At 41.0% G+C, this 20,075-nt stretch overlaps 1 protein-coding gene across 1 annotated transcript in view; it reads left to right on the forward strand.

The window, feature by feature from the left end:
* Positions 1 to 20,075, forward strand: part of pex14 (peroxisomal biogenesis factor 14) — a 45,303-nt gene that overhangs the window by 22,097 nt on the left and 3,131 nt on the right. The window contains exons 4-8 of the mRNA XM_085145513.1: positions 3,295 to 3,417; positions 6,246 to 6,331; positions 8,098 to 8,200; positions 11,926 to 12,023; positions 17,390 to 17,481. Of these exons, the coding sequence (XP_085001639.1) occupies positions 3,295 to 3,417; positions 6,246 to 6,331; positions 8,098 to 8,200; positions 11,926 to 12,023; positions 17,390 to 17,481 (502 nt within the window). The remainder of the gene's footprint in view (positions 1 to 3,294; positions 3,418 to 6,245; positions 6,332 to 8,097; positions 8,201 to 11,925; positions 12,024 to 17,389; positions 17,482 to 20,075) is intronic.

The following is a 20,075-nucleotide window of genomic DNA, read 5'->3' on the forward strand; positions in this document are numbered from 1 at the left end:
AGATATAAATGATGGCGTGACCGTTTTTATTTATTTATTTTTTTAATAACGTCTCAGTTGTTATTGAGTTGAATAAATAACCCTAAGAGATTTCACCCTGAGAAGTGGGTCAGTGATGGAGGGTCAGGGGAAACAGAGGTAGGCTTTTGGTCTATTACCATACCTGCTATGGAGGTAAGAGTAAGGTTCATCATCCCAGATATTAATAGGATGCTGTTTGTAAGTGGGGTTATGTGACTCACCTCTCGGACAAAAATGACAATGACCAAGGCCTGCATGGAAGGTAAAGGGATTGATGTGGTTATAAATTACTCCACGGCGCCACCTAGCCTAGGCCTTGCCCACTTTGTCATCACTACAAGGCGATAAAGCAGGGAAATGAGAGCAGAGTCCCCTTTTTTAATACATAAATGAATACTCTATGAGAATGGTCATTATTTAGGGGCAATGTTCAAGCTGTTGAACAGAACCAAATGACATGTAGAATCTCCCTCGGCAGTATAGCTTGGGAAACAGTTTGAACCTCTCCTTAATAACCCATTGACCTCCATCTATTTATGACCCCTGGCTTACATTTTTTTTCCATAATATTCAAAATGTAAGTAATTTTCACTCAAGGGCAACTTCACAGTTCAGGCCTTGGAGGACAGCGAAAAAGGCATTCACCTTTTACCACACAAAATATTTTAGTAAGCAATTCTTATAATTGGCTGTCCAGGCTGGGTCTTGACCCATAAAGTCCAGAAGTGCCAGAATTGGAGAAATAGATTTAATGCTAGCGCCCTGCTGCCTCTTTGCCCTTAAAAAATACCCAGAGAATATGAGCCAGTGAAAATAGAGCTGTAAATAACCTGACGAGCAATGGGTTTTCCTTTAAATAAATACCGATCAGGTTTATGTTGAAAGACAATAGAAAACGTAGCCCAGATATGCAGTTTACAGTATTTATAGCTGTAATATCGAGGTGCCAGCACCGTAATTTCATGCCCCAATGAGAATGGCAAGGTCAAAGCAAATGCTTTGGCAGAGCATCTGCTAATACGGTGACTCATAAACAGGCACTGCGTGTATCAGGTGCACCAAATAATACAGTATAATGAAATACAGAATAGCTTTCCATTATTGTTGTTTTTTATGGTGTCGTCATTAGGTGTAATTTATGTCTTAAAAAATTCATCTCCCCACAGGTCGATCTGAAATGGGGGTCCAGGGGTCATTCCACAGGTTTTGGAACCCATAATAAATTTCACAATCCCTTTTTTGTCTTTTCCTTTTATATGTAAAACTCACTTTCACCTTGTTCCTTTTTCTTTGGGATCTGAGGGCTCTTTTGTTTGCTGTTGTCTTCCCCCACGGCAACAAACAGATCAGAGCCTCAAACACAACTTAGCAAGCTGTAATTTCACAGGAAATCAGCTTTTGGAATTTCCAGGTATTTTATTTTGATGTTGAGTAAAAAACAAAAACCTTTCATTTGCTGCGTAAACAACATCAAAGGTGTGAAGAGCTATTAACATGTACATATATTGGGCTCAACAGCAGCCTAAATGTAGTTTTTTGTTTCCTTTTTAAAGACCTTAAATTTCAAGGTGAAGGGAAATTTCCTTTTTTTTGGGTCTCTTTTCTTTTGTTTTAATATATCTTGTCTTATTTGGTGAAACTGAGATCATCGCATGTCTCACTCAATAGTCTGTCACCATGTAGTCTGCTGCGGTCAGATGAAACAGGAGTCCAGGGACACATTATTGCTTATTTGACAGTGCAGTCTGACTGCACAAACTCAGCGCATGGCGCTCACCACTTCCTGGCACTCAGGACCTGCTCTGCTACAGGCTGGCCAATATTTGCCTTCAATTATTCAACAATTTTCATGGCCATTCCTTTGAGCATTTAAATAGGTGACTGGAGGGACCTCTCTTGGCATAAGCTTTCTGCTAGATTATCACAGGATTTGTTATTCTTTTGGCCTGCGGGTACATGCTCAAGTGTGAATTCAGATTTGCTTCACAGTTAAACACTTAAACAGGTATTCAAATGGGAGGACTTGTTTCTGTTTTCCTTTTTGTTTGTTTTAATTCACATCTTGTCCACCTTCAGAACTGAAACTTTCTGCTTTACATTTGACTTCTCATAAAACTGTCAATCCACATGGAGGTTATTCTATGCTATCTCGTATAGGCCACTCTGGAGGTCAGTAGAAGAACTGTTATATCTCTGTGCAGATACTGTTCTGTTAATGAAAATGTGAAGCAGTCACTTGAAATACTGCATACGAACACTTTCCGTTCTCTCAATCTCTGAAAAGATGGAGGAAGCATTAGGCAGCGCATGTGAGAAACTAAATCCTGAGGGAATAGTTTAAGTAAAAGACTCTTTTACAAATCTGATTGTCTATCATTAAGTAAGTGAAATTACAGAAGGAAGTAATGGCTAAAATCTTGGAGAAGAAGTATAAAATATTCTAATGTAAATTGTGTTGCTTCTTCATTATAAGATGTTTTTCTCTATCTAAGAGCTACAATATGTTCCAGTTTTGTTTTTTTTGTCTTCAGCTTTCTTTTACTTATTCTGCTATAAATGTTGTATTGAATGTGTTTTTTTGTTTTTTCCCCAGCATGTTTCATCAAAAGTTATTATTTTCTTTGTTTAGAGTAAGATGCTCATTAAAAGATGAGATCCACAGCAATGGCAGCATATGGTGGCTGAAATAAAATCCTTTCTTGCCACAAAAGGAGATGTTCATATTAGATTTTTTTTCCTCCTCCCCTCTGATTCTCCATCGGGGAGCCCTTTGCAATTTAATCATCACTAAAATCATTAAAAAGATCTGAAGATTAAATTATATTGGCATTTGCAAAATTATGTAATACATTTACATTACAATGAAGAAATTAAAATAATGCATTTTCACTGTCTGGGGTGTATGAAATCTCCACATGGGAAATATAACTGGAGAAGTGGACAGACTCGTATTTTCTTTGCCTTTGGTGGCAGTTAATAGGCTAGCAGAGTTTCAGATTTCACTGTGTGAACCTTTCCGCACTCTCTTCCTTTGATGGATGTCCCTGAATCAAAAACTCTCGCTGGGATTTCCGAATTATGAAATGAAAATACATTTTTGAGTCTTTGTGAAATTGAATGAGATTTGACATACTTTCTCTAAATTCTACTCGAAAGATTTGTGGGGAGCTTGGGAAGTATTTAAGCATACATTATGATAGCCAAAGAGCCATTTGGTTTTTCCCATTAAGGGAACATTTTTGCGAATGCCTTATAAGTGTGTCTTCATTACAGGCCTGACAGATGAAGAGGTAGAGTTGGCCATCCAGCGTTCTGGCTCCACAGAAGCACTGCCTCTGGTCCCTGCAGGGCCCGCACATCCACTCTATGCAGCTCAGCTCCCTCCTGCACCGCTCAGTGAGTGCATATATCATTTTCTTAACTTTTTTAGCACCTGCAAATGCATGCGTGCCCTACAGAAATAGTTTGAGACTTAAAGATTTGAGACTGAACAGAGATCCTTGTGCTTTGCAGATGTGTTGTTAGAGAGCTTCCCTCTTGCTTTTGTTAACCATGTTTAGTTTGTTTAAATTATCTGTAGCTCCTCATATACCTCGCTCTTTACAAGTATTACAGTTATACGTAGCATACGACATATATTTCCTGCACTGTGGATTTAGACACAGGAAATATGAGCACAAGCTTATGAAGTCTCTTGCCATTCTGTTTCAAGGGGTTCCTCCTGGCGAGACCCCACACCACAACCTGTATCTTTATTACCTCAGGAGGTTATGAGTGCTGTCCACTGATTTACCAATGCAGAATGAAGTCCGCGTAATGCTTAACCCATATGACAATGATTCCAGATGTATTCCACCCTCATTTATTACCACACTGTCCTTGACTCCCCCAGCATCTCATGTTTTGTAATGAATGTGATGTTGATGGGATGGCCATGTAGTTAGGAAGACTCGCAGCTCTCTGTCCATAGTGGAGGGTTTTATATCAAAACGGCTATAAGGGAACTGCATAATGAGGTGAGAGCGCGGAGTCTTGTATGGGGGGTCATGCCGAAAAGAGGGGGCTACCTCCCTGTGATGTCCTTCTTATGGGGACGGTGCACAGGGACCCGCATCCATCTCTGTCGAAGTAATGGATACTCTGATCTCTATTTCCACACGGTAGAAGGACAGGAAGGCCTCCACTGAACCCAATAAATTTGAGAGGAGATTGGAAAAACGGGGGATGGAGACCACAGTTCCACAGCTTAAGTGACCAAATAAAAAAAAAAAAAGGACAGGTAGAAGTGGTATAGAAAAAAGAAGAGATGGGGGAAAGAATGAAAGGTCCTAAAAGAGGAGAAAAGAGAAAGTGAAGACCCCTGGTGATGCAGTGAGGCTTGTTCAGGGTCAAACACCTATCCCAAGGACTTCCAGGCCTTTCAGATGCGCCGTATTCTGGGATAGGTGACAAGTCTATCTCAGCTATGTTGACGAAGACCTAAATTTATGTGGTTACCATATGGATGTTGGAGATTGATTCAAAATTTTCGATAGGAAAGGTTACGGGATCATTGCAGTGTGCTGCAAAAGCAATGAAATGTGCCCTTGAGATGGAGAATAAAGTAGCATTCACCTTGGAAATATAGCATGTAGTCCTGTATGACAGCGGGTCTCTCATTTTATTTGCATGTAAAAATCACACAAGTGCTAAGGCACAAAATCAATCTGGTTTACTTACTTCAAGCCAGTAAACATGTACCACATAACCCATTAGGTGAAATCAGACCTGTAATAGAATATCAATGGTGTGCTTCAGTGGCCTAGCCTCTAATAATTTCCTATTCATTTTGGCCCCACCAGAGTAAATAAAGAAAAACTCATATATTTCCTCAAGACCTGTTTGTTGTTTAGTGACATTTTCAGTTGAATGCTTCTCCTCTTAAGAGGGGAATTTCCACTTTGACAGACAGTTGGCCTACCCAGATGACAGCTTGCACAATGACACACTTTCACATTATCTGTCATTCAGCAAGACAGCAACTTCTAAAAGCACAAATACACTCTCTCTTACCTTTCTGTTTAGTTTTGAAGGTTTATATATAAACACTGTATCTGCCCCTGTCACCCCCACCCGAAAGGCTACCATTGGAAGACAATGGTAGCCTTTAATAGAAAAGCACAATAAAGAGTGCATGTTTATTTCTGTAGGCTTAACCCTTATGGTTCAGATGTTCTGCTTAAACAGGGTTCATTATTATGTCATACACACAAGAGAGGTGAGTACAGTCCTGTTCAATATCAATTAAATGTCAACTGTTTTACCAAAACCAAAATATTTTGCAAAATACAAAGCTTTAAGTAAAAATGAAATGCAACAAAAGTGAATACACTTGTGATTACCAATACACAACTTGCATAATCTTTGATTACTGAACAAAAAGTGTTTTTCATTTGACCTAATTGTGTTAGCATGATCATAAAATGACCTGTGAATGCCACGGCTTTCTTACTTTTGCACTTCTGGGCTGTTTCTCCTGTATATGCGTGTCTCCATGAGGGCGCTACATGGAAAAGAACTGGAAAATGTGATTCTGAGAAAAGGATACTGGAAGATCAATGACCCTTTTAAAATCAGTGGCACCACAGTCTCAGCTGTAATCAGGAGCTATAGAATAAGCTGTAGTACCACTAATCAGAGCTGCTGTGGCTGTCCCACTAAAACAACGCCAAGGACAATGTGTTATTTGCAATGACAGGCAAGTGCTCTAGACTTACCACAGGGGTTGTTAATGGAAAGAAGTGCTAGTTGAGTTATATTAAATGTTTAATCGTGCAAAGGTCAGTCAGCACTCTTAAAAGAAATTATGCAATACTTTTAATGCTGCATTTCAAGTTTTAGTGCAGCTCGAGTTACACAAAGAGTCTTGTCTTGTATCCCGTCTTCCTCCCCTCACTCCCAGCCAGTCACGTTGGGTGGCTGCCACTCCCTGAGGTTTCTTCCTGCTAAAAGGGAGTTTTTCTTTCCCACTGTCACCAAGAGTGCTTGCTCATAGGGGGTCGTTTGGGGTTTTCTCTATATTATTATTATTATAGGATCTTTACCTTACAGTATAAAGCACCTTGAGGACACTGTTGCTGTGATTTGGGGCTATATAAATAAGTTGAACTAGCACAGTCAGGCAAAGTAGTGCATATGCATATTAATGTCGAAAGCTTAATGTTTAATCTTTCTTCTATGTCCAGGTCCAACGGGCTGCAGGTGGAGAGACTATGGTGCCCTTGCCATCATTATGGGGGGTATCACATTCTGTTTTTATCAGCTTTACAAGGCACGTTCCACAACCTCATTTTGTCTGTTTCATCACTGATTTATTTGTTTTAATGTGACCAATTGTTGTGCCGTTAATATGCCACATCCTGACATCTGTCTGCACTGCCTCTCCCTTATATCACATTAAAATTGGTTAGCGTTAGTTTATGATGAACTACGGTGCTAGAATAGAAGACGCCTCTGCACTATGTAACAGCACTTTGGTCTTGTTATTAAAGCTCCCCTGCTTTACGTCAAAGCAGGATGTCATCTGAGCACATTTTCTCCTCCCCTCAAATGGATTTTTTTTGCTTTAAAAACATCTGCTGACACCACACACAGCTACTTTTTTCATGTATTTTTTTTTTTTTTTTGACATTCTACAGTCTAAAAATATTCACCGTTTTTCTTATTTTATTTTTTTTTATCAGGCTTAGCAGCCCTTGAACAAGAGCTCAGGAGGCCCCTTGTCCCTGCTGACATTAATCCCATAGTAGTTGTTAGTAGTAGTCTGAGTGGCATGTGGAAGCCATTACTCTTGTTTTAAAGGAGGACAGGAGCTTTAGCAGTAGCTCTTGGACTAGGTGACAGCCCATTCTCCTTTGTGTATGGAGGAGAGAGAAGGGGAGCAGGTACCCCTTATTGCCCTTCTGACCATGTCAGATGCACTTGCTTTCCTTCAGTGCTATTATGTCCTATTATTTCCTTTTTCATTGCAGAGCTTTTCATAAAGCTGCACATGCACATTCACGGACTGTACCAGTCCACTGTTTCCCACATGCTGCAGTGTTGGCCAGCCACCGGTCACCTGGGAGGTGGGATTCCCTGGTGGGACGGCACAGGTTGCTGTCATGTCACTAGAGTGTAGCGCCAGTCGCACCATATGTCCAGGCTTGTGCCCATACTTTATTTATGTTATGGTGCAGCTTGTAAACACCACACTCTCAGCAACCCACTTATTAATTACCTCGTGTTGACACCCATTTAATCTTTTTCTCTAAAAAGTGTTTATTACTTGCACCGGTGTGGCTGCCTGCCACCTGAGCTGGAGAGAAAACCCGGCAGAGAGCTGGAAACTGGCAGTTACTCAGCCTTAAGAGCAAATAAACAAACACAGATATATAGATTATTTTAAGGCAGTTCAGTGGTTCCCTAAATGTATGTGTGGATATTAGCTTTATATGAAACCTACATGAAAAGGACTGAGCGAGATGCTCACAAACTGCTCGTCTGGGTAACCCTCTCACTGGGTAGCAAACATCCTCATTTGGCTGTCAGATCTACATATCATTTGGTAGAGTTTTGTTTATTTAGTGGCAGAGATGATAAACAGCGTGACATTGTTTTGGGTTGTGGAAGACTATTTTCAGTGTTCACCACCATGTTTTTCCCTGTAGGCTGGTCTCTTGCTTTTACTGTCCTTTTCACAGTTTCATTCTTTTTATAATGTTGAAAATATGCTTTTAGGCTTGCAGCTATTTGCTTAGAAAAGCAGCAGGTTTTTGACTTTTCTGCTCTATATTTAAAATGACTAATCTGTTATCACAGTTGTTGATTTTCTTACCCACTAATGGTTTCAATACGAGCGTGTGTACACACCTATTTTATCATCCGCTCTAGAAATCTTTTCACCTAATCATGCAGTTTAGACAGTGACGCACAAGTCCAATAAAACAATGCCATTGACCCTGGACTGCCACGTCTAGGTGGCCCTGTCTTTTCCTCATCGTTCTCCCCCTATCCACTAGAGAGAAGTGTAATATTGTGCCATGCTTTTAATTGCAGAAATACATCCTTCCCCTCATTATGGGAAGCCGAGAGGACAAGGAGCATCTGCAGAGGATGGAAAGCAACATTGCGGCAATGAGTGGCACGCTGACACAGACAGGTGAAGATTAATATCTTCATCACTTTCTCCCTCCTTAACATTTTCCCTCATTTATCTGTCGCCAAAATCGGGGGCCCTGCGCGTTTTTAACAAATGACGCCGCTGTCATTTCGCTTTAATTTGAAATTGCTTGTTTACTGTCAGGCTCGGGCTCAATTAATTACGTTTCGCTGAAAAGCTCTTAACCTCGGAATATTAATGAGGAGTTGGGAAATGACAACTTTTCTTCCACCCCACCCATCCCGTCTCACTCCCCCCCCTTCCATCCATCTCTCCCCCACCCTTCCGCCCTGCACCAACCTCACCCCCCCATCCAAACCTCCATCGCCATCATCATCATCATCCACCCTCTTCCCCATAGGTGGGCATAAAGTTCATTTTAATTTTGTGCGCGCGTGTATGCGTCTGTTTGTGTTTGTGTGCACGATGTGCACGAGTCGCAGTGGCACTGTGTGGCGTCTGGGCTCAGCGCTGGGCCTAGTGTGATTAAGTGCATGGTGACAGGTGCGGCTCCCATGTTGGACAGGTGAGGAATCTCAACCTGGCTGTCAGACGTGGAGGGAGAGAAAGAAGCGGGGAGAGAGATGCTTTCCGTGCTCTTCGTCAGTATAATTAAAAATCCAGGGAGGCGTAAATGAGAGAGGCACTCTGAGAAACTTTGGTCTCGTTAGCAGTAGTGTTAAACTAGAGTGTGTTTTTCACCGGAAAGCTACCAATCCCCATTTCAGACAGGTGGCTCTGGCACACCGTATTGTTTGTTTTGTGTTAATGATAATAATTAAAAGGCATTTTATTTCTAAGGTGCATTTTCAGATTCTTTAAATTAAACCAAATGTTCTAAAACATGCAAGCATATAGGGTATTAAATGAAACATTAATGCCATTTCTTAAAAGAAAGTCGCACTGTTTAGGTAAGCTTTGTCTCAAATGTTATTTGGTAGGCCTTAAGGAATTTTTTAAAATTCATATTTCATTTGTAAAACAGGTGTAAACGTATATTCTGTAAACCTTATATTATTAATCTGTTAGTAAAGTGTTTACTTCTCTCACTTGTTTTTCAGGCTCTATAGCAGAGACCTGTGTTTATGTAGATTTTTTTTTTTAGCCCGAGAGACAAAGAGGGGCTGAACTTGATTATAAATACGATCTGATTATTTTAAATACAGACATCCTTTGTTTGATTTTCCCGTCATCTCCGAATGAAAACAAATCGAGAATCTGAGTTTACGGCTTCTGTCACGGACCAACGTAGTGCAGATGAAAATATGGCTGTTATCATTTTATCCAGTCACACCCATGCTATTGTTTTCTGGCTGGCAAAGGTAGGTGGAGGGCTGCAATTGTGTAGGATCGCGTGCAAGGTGTGCCACCCTGAATCTGATTAACAAATATATGTTCTTTTATGGTCATTTTCTCCCAACTATGCAAACACATTTCCTCTGGCTACTTCACTGCCCATTCTTGCTCTGCTTATCACTGATTGGAGATTTGCCAACTTGCAAACCCTGTTTTGTTTGCTACCAAAGACAGGACTTCTCAGTAGGAGTTTTTTTTCCCTTCTCCCAGTGTGAAGGTGAGACTCTAAAGGGAGAGAGAAAAAAACACAGGTCTTTTCTTCAGTCAATAGAGGGAACTAATTTGGTATGACTGCAGTAGCCACACTGCTATTGTAGTTAATGACTGTTGTAGTTAACAGTTGGGGAGAGGGGTTGCAATTACACTGAGAGTTTTCTCCCCCTGCTTTCTCTTTGTCTTCCTCTCCCTCTCGCTCCTCTCTGCACTGAGTAATAGCGACCGACTGCCTCGCCGCTGCCAATTGCTTGAACCCCCTTTTGTTAAAGTTCATGTGTTTCTCTAGTGCCAGGCGCAATGAGGTGATGTATCCTTTTGAATGGGGACTACATTAGTCTCTCTCGCCAGCCTCAGCTCAAGAGTAAGGGCCTTGACTCCCATTATGATTTGCCTACAACTTCACACAGACAATTAATGAATGGATCTTGGAACTACTTCAGCGCGCCCAGGCTGTAATGGAATTGTGCGGCTGTTTGGGCACTCTTTGTTGGTGGGAGCCATATTGGTGACCAGCTGGCCATTAAAGACAGAGACAGGCCTGGACATATGTAGTGTACATTATATTGAGGTATTTACTGAATAATTTACTGAATGCACAATGTGCATCCCTCTCACAGCAGCTGCAAGCACCACACATCATCTTGCCTCTGATTCTCTCTCACACAAATGCATGCACACGCGCACGCATTGCAGCTACAGCCTCCTTCTGATTCATGCCTGGCCAAAGTCATTGACTTTATTAATATTCCTGGCTTCATATCTGTGATAACTGGGAATAAGAGTCTAAGCCGTACAAAAGAGTCAACTTTCTGGAGAGACATTAAAAAGAGTTTAGCTGCGGACGGCTGAAAATGCAGTGGCGTTGGTAATTCGGGAGGCGCAGCATTACAGGCTGGCAGAGTGACCCACACATCTGGATAAGCTGCTTTGTGGTAAGGTGGAATCGCAGACTAATAGGGCAGCTCTCGGTTTAAAGTGCACACCCCGTCATAGTAACACCTTTTTAAGCACGGGTTGCCATACCATTTAATTTTATTGCCGTCTTTAGAAAGGTTGGTCGCACTCTGGATCACAAAACTCACTGAAAAACTGAAACTGTTTGCACAAAAGTCTCCAGCCCCGACCGGCAGTCCTGCTCGAACTCGTATTCTGTAGAAAGCTTGAAAAGATCAAACGTTTCAGCACCCCACCTATATTGATACAACTCCACCCATTTAAACACAGGTGTCACTGCAAGATATTAGTGTCTTTGAAAGATCAAATATTTTGTCTGTGCTGGTTTTTCAAAAGAAGCCCAGCTCCAAAGCTAGGCGCTCTGTCTTTTGTCCTGGCCTGGGTTAATGTGAGAGCAGGGGTTCTTTACATCCCGTCCAGCCGGCTGCAGCACAGGCTTTTAACCATTGGCCTGACAACCTCAGCAGTGGACCGCCACAATATCTGTTGATGTTAATCCTATTAGGCTTGATTTAACACTTTACACGCCCATGATTTATATGAATGTTTATTGGTTTTCTGTAATATAATCAGCTCGGGGAAACTTAATGCATTGTTTGGTAATACACGCGTGACTGGAAGCAGGGGCAACAAACTGTGCCTGGTGTTATTTGAAATCATACACCTTCCTCCAACACCAACACTTGAACTAATTCAATCTTCAAAGTCAATGGAAAAAGAACAATATTTATTAGGATTAGGGGGGACATTTTGTCTGGCAGCCTCCTCCCAAATGAGAGCCTTGTTTTTTTCCTTTGTTGATCGTTTGAGGATTTAAAGATGCATTAGAAGGCAGTGTCTGGGTGGATAATGGAAGGTTAGAGACTGTTATTTGATTTAAGTTCAGACACTAGAGATTAATACCTCCATCCTATGTGCCCCCTCCTTCCCACTATCTACCCCCGACGCCTCGGACCAAAAAGCTGCGACTAAAGTTACCCGGTATTAGCTTTGATTACAATTCTCAGAGGGCCGCTTTGATCAGTGACTCGAGTCTCATCGGTTCTGTCATTGTGGAAAGAAAACAGTTGTTTTGTATCAATTAAATAACTTCATCATAAAACATAAAGCTGTGCGTCTTTTTTTTTTCTTCGTTCTTTCTTTTTTAAAAGACAAACTTGAATCACTTTGTCGTCTCTTACTCTGCTTGTTCTTCACAGTCAGCCAGCTGCAGCAGACCCTGCTCTCTATCCAGGAGGTGCTGGTCCAGCAGCAGCAGAAAATCCAGGACCTCTCCCAGGAACTAGCTGCATCACAGGTGGGTAGCAGCTCATCAGGAACTCTGTATCCTTCACTTGACAGCCCCAGCAATTTGTTAGAAGACCACCAATACTGAGGTAGAAATCTGGCGTTGTACCTGATAGCGTCGCTTTCCACTTTTGCCGGTTTTACTGGTCAGCTTTTAGAACACGTACTACATAAAGCTGTGGCCAGTTTAGAATTAAAGTTAAATCTTAATCTGTCCATTCATTAAAGCATGAAAGTTTTTATTCATTACATGTTTATCGTGGACTAACATCAGTGTAATGAAACAACTTCGCGGTGCTGACAGTAAGCGAGGCCACGCTGCAGTTTGGACACCTTTTTAAAGGTCCGTTATTTTGTGATTGATGTTTTTGAGGAAAGCTAGATGGGCAGTAACTTTGGAATTGCAGAAGAGCTCGGTAAACGTGAGGTTGCAGCTCAAAATCTCCAGATTGATGAGGAGAGGGAGGAGGTTTTCTCGAGGCCTCTGTGTACTAAAATCTTTGAGTCATAACTACCCAAGACAGACAGCCTTATTATACTGTATATCATCAGAACACAAGCTACAAAAAAATAAGGTGCAGCTCATCATGGGACCATAATCTTTAACCATATCGTTCCTCTTTGCCTTGATTTTTATAGTCGCTGTCCATAATCTCCTCAGAATTGTAAGTGTTTAGGAGAATCGGACTGAGTGATTGTTCTAAAACTTATGTGCAGGGATGAAATGTTGCTTGCTTTTTATAACGGCGCTCATAAATTGCTTTATGATCTCTGGGCTCTAAAAATTGCCTTGGAAGAGACAATCTTAGACAATGTTTTATGTCCGCAGCTTGTTAAGCACATGGGTGTGTAACTGAAGCATCTGGATACGGCAGGAAAACATATGTGGACACATCTGCTTCGGCACAAACGAGGAGGAAAAATATGGATAACTTCCCTGGACGGGGTTCATCAAAAACTGAAGACTCAGAGCTCTTTTTTGTTCTTTCAGGATCTGAGCTGCACATTGTCTCTGTAGTGTAGAACGAACACATTGATGGACTAAATCAGCATGTATGATGGGACCTGTGATCTGATTCGATCCCACGCTGAGCTGAAACAGAACTATCTAAGATAGCGTACAGGAGGCCCCGTTTAAACAATGACTTTCTTCCGGCACAAAGCAGTGTTATTCATTTTATTTATCTCTAAATCACAGATTGGATTAAAAAGTGTCCCCTTCATTTGCTATGAGTGCCTTGTTGGACAGCAGTAGTGTATAAAAAGTATATTTCCCATCAAAACACCCATTAAACAAATCATAAACTCTGCTTTATAGTTATAGTGTTGATCTTAAATTTTCCCTGCGAGTCGGCACCAGTCCCCTCTGTTGTCTCAGGCCGCGGGGGGAAATTGGAAAATTGTTTTCAGGTCCGGCATTTTTGATGAGAAACACATGTTGGAGCTGGGGAGCTACTTATCATTCACCGTTTGTGGCTTTCAGGGTTTGCTTCGCCACACTGCTCAAAGCGCGCCACGCTTAGCAATTATACCTCTCAACGCGGAAATGTGCCTTTAACCCAAAACACATGGAGACTTCTGTTTCCTCAGCTGCTAAGTAAACATTTCTCGTAGTCTGAAACCGCTCAATTGCGGAGCGCGTCTACTGTCCCTAAACTGGGGACCTCATTATGGATGTGAGTTTAAATACTCTCGCACACACACACATACACAACACGGGCTGATTCTGCACATTTGCCTGGGACGGTTTCCCTCTTTTTCACTTTTCTCTCCGTTAAAACGATCCTGTAAAGACATGCTGTTCTATTCTACTTCTGCTGTTAAGCATAGATTTGCCTCAGGATGATTCATCCCTGATGTTAAACAGCCAAGTCTATTTCTGCTCTATTATCATTACAAATCTGCCTGTTAACTGTGTTTGCCCTGCTGTCTCAACTCACTGATGGCTCTCTTTATTAGTGGATACTACATAGAAGATTAGAAACCGTCTCTTTTGCTTGCGTAAGACGAACTGCCAGTAGGAAAGTGCATAAATAGAGTGAAATCAATTGCACTGTACCAGTGTTTCCACTCAAAAACACTCCTCTGGGGAGTTCCTTTTGAAGCTAATTCCATCATAAATATACATGTGTTACAAGAAAACACACTGTCTGCCGGCGGAATAACTGTGAATTAATTTGCCTTCAGACACTCTTAAACAAGGCTTGTTAAAGATCTTATCTTGTTGCTAATGGTCCACAGGCATTTATCTTCATTTAGCCAGATGCGCTGCCATCCTTGGGTGCTGCTAGATTTGGTCTTTTTTTTTCTTTGCTTGTAATATATATTTTTCTTTTTTCCCCCTCTTTTTCCTGAAGCACTTAGTTAACCAGCAGACCCCATCACACGCACGCATCCACCCGAGACACATTAGTTACGCGGCTTTTAAACCAGTTAGAGGAAATCTTTACTTTGAGCAGTATTTACACAGTAAAAGAAACCGCATCCATCCAGCACAGAGGCGGTTGATAATTTAATAGGTGGCACCTCCTTGCTAGATTGACTTTGCGTTATTTGGGTTTTGGTTGCTGGGTTTATTTGTTTTTTGGTTGTTTGTTTTTATGCATAATGCTCTTTGCGATTTAAAGAGCCAAGTGGAGAATTATGTTCTCCAGTCCTTAGGCCACACAGAGCCCTGCACCTGTACACCAGGAAGTGCAGTAAAAGTCAAACACGAGGGGGGAGGGGATGCACAGGCACAGCTCTGAAGATTTGTTTTAGCATACAAAGCAAAAGTCTAGAAATGGAGTTCTGAATACAAGGCTATGGTAGTAGTTTAGCAAATCATGTATTTGTGTTGATGAAGTGAACTGAAAAAAAATATGAATTATTCACCTAGAGGTATCCAATCCATGTCCACATACTAGGAACCAAAATCTAATTTTGGATACATCTCTTTATAGTGACAGACGAGTCAGTATCCGAATCTCAAAATATATATGTAAATATCGTATATAAGTGTTTACAGTTCAAAACAAAACACAAGGATGCATGCATTTGCATAAGAAAAGCATTTCAACAAAAGCAACATATATCAAAGTACATTTAAAAATGAATAACATAACCAAGGCTGCCGTGATGTATAATAGCGCACAGGTCGGATTCTGCACTGCAATGGCTGGAAAGAGCTGGAAGTGTCTCTTAAAAGATGCTTTTGTAATCAAAGCTGCTGAGAAATTGCAGCGGTTAAATATTTTGATCAGCAGTTTGTTAAAACATCACAACTGACACACTCGTGCGGTCTATTGGACATGTGTCAGCACTTCAGGTGGGGCTTTTAAAGCGAGGCGTACTTCAATTCGCTGCAGTCACTGATACCCCCACCACTCAGCCTCCATCCAAACACCCAGTGCACTTAACACACGATTCTTACACAATGTGTGTGTGTATATATATATACTGACATAATGTATCTCAGAGCTGAAATCCAGCCCTGGCCCAACATTTAATTAGGTTTCTTCAGACTTAATAAGACATATGTCAGAGTTAGTGTTGTGTGACAAGCCTTGATGTGAGATATTATATGGCGCTGCTCTGTAGATAATGCATATTATGTATGTAGCTGGTGGTTAACAAGTCTGCTCTAAAGCCTTCTTTTCTAATGTTATGTGACATAAGTATATAGAAATCATTACAATTCACTTATTTGGAGTAATCGGCCCTTTTTTCTTCAGTTGATTCTGCGCCTTGGAAATCTTTTAGCTCAGCCTACACAGCAATTAATTTTTTTCCCATCATAAAATGAGAGAGAAGCAGAATTCAGCCTTATTATACGGGTGCCTTGGGGAGGCGAGGGATTAAGATGGTTCTAATGAGGTGACGGCTGTAATAAGAGTGTCTTCAGCAGGCCTCCAATGCACCACCTCTAAAACATGACTCCTTATCAGCAAGGTTTAGGAGCGATAAGAGCCCCCACCCCCCCCCCCCCCTCCCCCCCCCAAAAAAACCTCTTTCCCACTCGCCTCCTTTTCTGTCTCCTTTCACTTCTCCTCCTCTGCCTCCTTCCATCCACTGTAAATGAGTCTGATCCCTTTCAGATGTGATTCAATTAATTTCTCTTAGATTTAATTACAAGCGAAAGAGTCCAAGTTATCCCTCTCCCCTCGATAGGGGGTCCACGCTTCCTAACAAGCTTCCTCTGGTGAGTCAGGAGAGTCTTAATTACAGTTTTTACTTTTCTTTTATCCCACTTTTTCCCTTGTCTGCTCCTTCTACTCCCTCTGGTCTTGCCAGTTTATCCTCACGCATGTTTGTATTTTGTGTGCAGGACTAGACTAAGAATGGTTAGCAGTTATCTACTTAACACCTTCCAAAACATTTTCATGGTTAGATAATTGAGTCTCGCCGCAGGCTACGTACATCTGTGCGCAGTTCTTCCAAAGAATGACATTTCCTTTTCAGGTAGCTTTATTTGAATAGTTTTGAAGGGCATTGTAAAAATGTATGGACTTCTGTGTAACAAATGTCTTTTGTTTTGTTTTTCCCCCCTCCTGCCTTGTAAATCATTATTTGATGCCTTCGGAAGACTCACTTTTTTTCCTTTTCTCTTTTGTTTAACATGCATAACCCACTGAAAACATTCAGGTGCAAGCAGGCAGGGCCTGCAGGTTCTTCCTCATTTCCATGTTTGTTGTTCAGTTAGTAGTTTTATCATTCCAGGCCTTTATCAAAACTCCCTATTTTACAGCTGCCTCAGTCAAAGTCCAGCTTGTTCCTTAAAAAAATTGCTGCAGAGACAGATTTTCAGCAGCAATTTGCTATTCAAATACGTTTCCATTATACCCTTTAACATTTCATGCTGCACCAATGCCCGTGTGTGGCTACACACGCCTTTGATAAAAGACAAAAAGGACAAAACAAACTGCTAAGCTTTGGTCTGCCTTCATGAATGCGGCTATTGTTCAAGATAGTCATTATCCAAAACACAACACACTGGCCTAATCTTTTCTAGATAGTATGGAAAATTATGTAAAAACAGCATGATTCACACTCACTGGACTTTCTGACGCCATAAAGGTGGATACAGTGAGATTGTTTGTCCTTTTTTGTCATCGCCGGCAGTAGGCAGTTGTGAGGTTGTTATGGCGACGGATGACCTGACTATACACAAACATGTGGCTTTTAGCATTTGCATCTACCATGTTTGTTTACCAGCCGGCCTTTTTTTTTTTTTTTTTTTTTAAAGAACCTTTTTTATTAACTCATATCGTTGAAATCAATCATAGAGGAGCTGTTGAAAGTCCTACAGAAAGCTCAATTGTGCTGAAACCCTGAACAGTGTTTCGTGTGTGTGTGTTTTTGACAGTTGTGCGTGTTTCACTTGTATTTTTCCTACAGGCCTCGTCCTCAACGAGCCGCATTCTGGACAGCCAAACAGTAGGAGAGCTGAAGGCTGAGATCATCTCTTTGAAGGGCTTACTGCTCAGCAGGTAACAAAGTTATCCCGACCCCTGTCACATGAAACAGGCCAGGTGTGTGTGTGTGTGTGCGTGTGTGTGCATTGAAAGGCTTAGGACTTGGTGTTTTTTTGCACGTTTGAGTTCCTTAATGCAGTCCATTTGAACTGTGTGACAGTGTAAAACTGGGACAAAGCACCATCAACATGATATGCAATTTGATTCATAAAACAACTCATTTGTTAGCATGTGGTAGCTCTTATTCAGATGTGATTTTTGACAGCACTAGGGGTGGGTTTTGATAATCGATTTATCGATTAAAATCGATTCTGGCTCGGATAACGTGATATCGATTCATTAAAATCCTGAATCGATTTTTTAATATAAATTTATTTTTCCCGAAATGCCAGAATCTCAGGTTGAAACCTCACAAAATTTCAACAACCACCAAACAGCTGAAACAGTGAATGAGAGCAGGAACACGGACTCTGCACAAAGACGTAAACACACAGCGAGGACCCGCCGACGGATCAGAATCAGTGAGATGTCGCCTTTCTCACCCGACGGCACGGACACGGTCAGGGCTGAAAGCCGACAGCTCGCTGATTCTGATGTTTCGGCGGATCCACGCTTTTTGTTTACGCACTTTTTGCATTGATTCTAAAGCTGTTAGTTTTATATCTCTTCAAACAATATTGACCAAACCAGCAGCAAAAGAAGATCCAAACTACGCTTCACATAAACATCATCATGAATTCCCTCTTACTTTTGCTGTTTTGCTTCCAACATGATAAAATCACACTTCGTGCACAGCTCTCTCTCTCCTTCTGTACTTCAAGAACAGTTTCCCGTCTAAAAATCTATTTTCTGCATTAATCGCTTGCTTGTTACGCACAAGTCTACCGTTGTTTACAGCGCTGTCGGCCGCTGGTTTTTTCCTTTTACTTACTTCCGAAAAGAAAACCTAATTTCTGCTGTTCAACAGGCTTCTGAACAAATTGAAACTTTTTAAAATTATGCAAAATGCAAAACGCTTAGCCGTGTCTCTACTAAAACCGCTGTAACTTCAGAGGTAATGTTCATATGTTGATTAATGGTTTTCTTTCGTTTTTGATGTACTGCAGAATATTTTCCCAGGCCAGGAAAATCACCTTCATGTTTTTCTGTGTTTTATCTTCAGCTACTTTGACACAAAGGCATCTGCTGTGACGCTCACACCTCTGATAAAGTCTTGCGAGTTTCAGCTCCCTTTTTATAGATACAAAAATATGTAAATGTACTGATCTGAATTATAATATTTCTGACTGTCTGGGGCAAAATTTCCCAGATACAAATCGAATTGAATCGAATCGTGGATCGAATCGTTCCGGGACCTTGTGAATCGGAATCGAATCGATTCTAGAAATCAGTGACGATACCCAGCCCTAGACAGCACATCTTTTACACCACACATGAAATCAAATTTAAACTGCCTATCCAACACCTTAAGTTTACACCTGAAACTTGTTTTGGTTTGTGTAGGGTTAATAGAAGCTACTGACACATTATAATATATATTTTAAATGTGTATTTCTAATGCAACACCTAGCAGCAATTGTATCATATTTGCAGATGTTGTACATTAACTTTGAGCCTGACAGTTAATTGGTGACTATTAAACATACCTTGACAAATTTACATTCAGTGAACAGTGATCTGTTGTCATCACATCACTAAAGCCTGATGCTGAGTAAGGCTGTGAGATATGGTTGTTAATGTTAGTGGACCGAAACTCAAAGTCCATATTTTGTCCCTGGACGTCTGAGTTTACACTCTCAGAAAGCGTGCAACTATAAAGCTCTTTTGCGATCATTCCACACTCATCAAAAGCTCTTTCCAAAACTAAAATTTAAAAAAAAAAACCTGCCTGGTCTAAATTTAGCTGATATCTACTACAAGTTTGTCACGTTGAGCAGCAGTTGACTGCTCCCAAACGCTGCTGCGCATTTGGGATACATGCCAGATCTGTGTTTCTATGCCAGAACAACGCGCCAGGCGTGCTCCCCCAGACACTTCATGACCTTGTATTAGACCCCTGACAGACTGACCCTAGGGGATGATTTCACAGTTCAGTGACAGAAAAACTGGAGAGCCCGCTTCAAGGTGGCTGTCTTTTCTTTAAGACAAAAAATTGGAACTCACACCTTTGTTCTAAACTACTTTAGATTACCTGAAGGTTTGTGTACTAATACATAAGAAAACAAGAGAACACATGATAATCACATCAGTCTTTATTATAACATTTCGTGACTTGGTTGGGCCAGTTAACATACATCAGGCATCAACTGGTGTTAGTAACATACCATTAATATACTCCAGTTGATGTGCTGCAGCTTCATAAAAAAATTATATTCATTTTTTACAAAATAAATAAGATTGTAAAAACTGAGAAAATCTCCTAATCCAGATGGAACCTGACTTTTTAGGCCAACATTTATACTGATACAGAGCAAAACCATTCTTATAATATCGATACGATGGCTCATATTGCTTTTTTGTGAAAAGAGTTGATGATTATAATGCTTTAGCAAGGTCATTTGAAAACTAGTTGGCTACCAGCACTGAGAGGATGTTGCTTCACTCTGCAG

This window comes from Neolamprologus multifasciatus, chromosome 20 (genome assembly GCF_963576455.1).
Source record: "Neolamprologus multifasciatus chromosome 20, fNeoMul1.2, whole genome shotgun sequence".
NCBI classification, from domain to species: Eukaryota; Metazoa; Chordata; class Actinopteri; order Cichliformes; family Cichlidae; genus Neolamprologus; species Neolamprologus multifasciatus.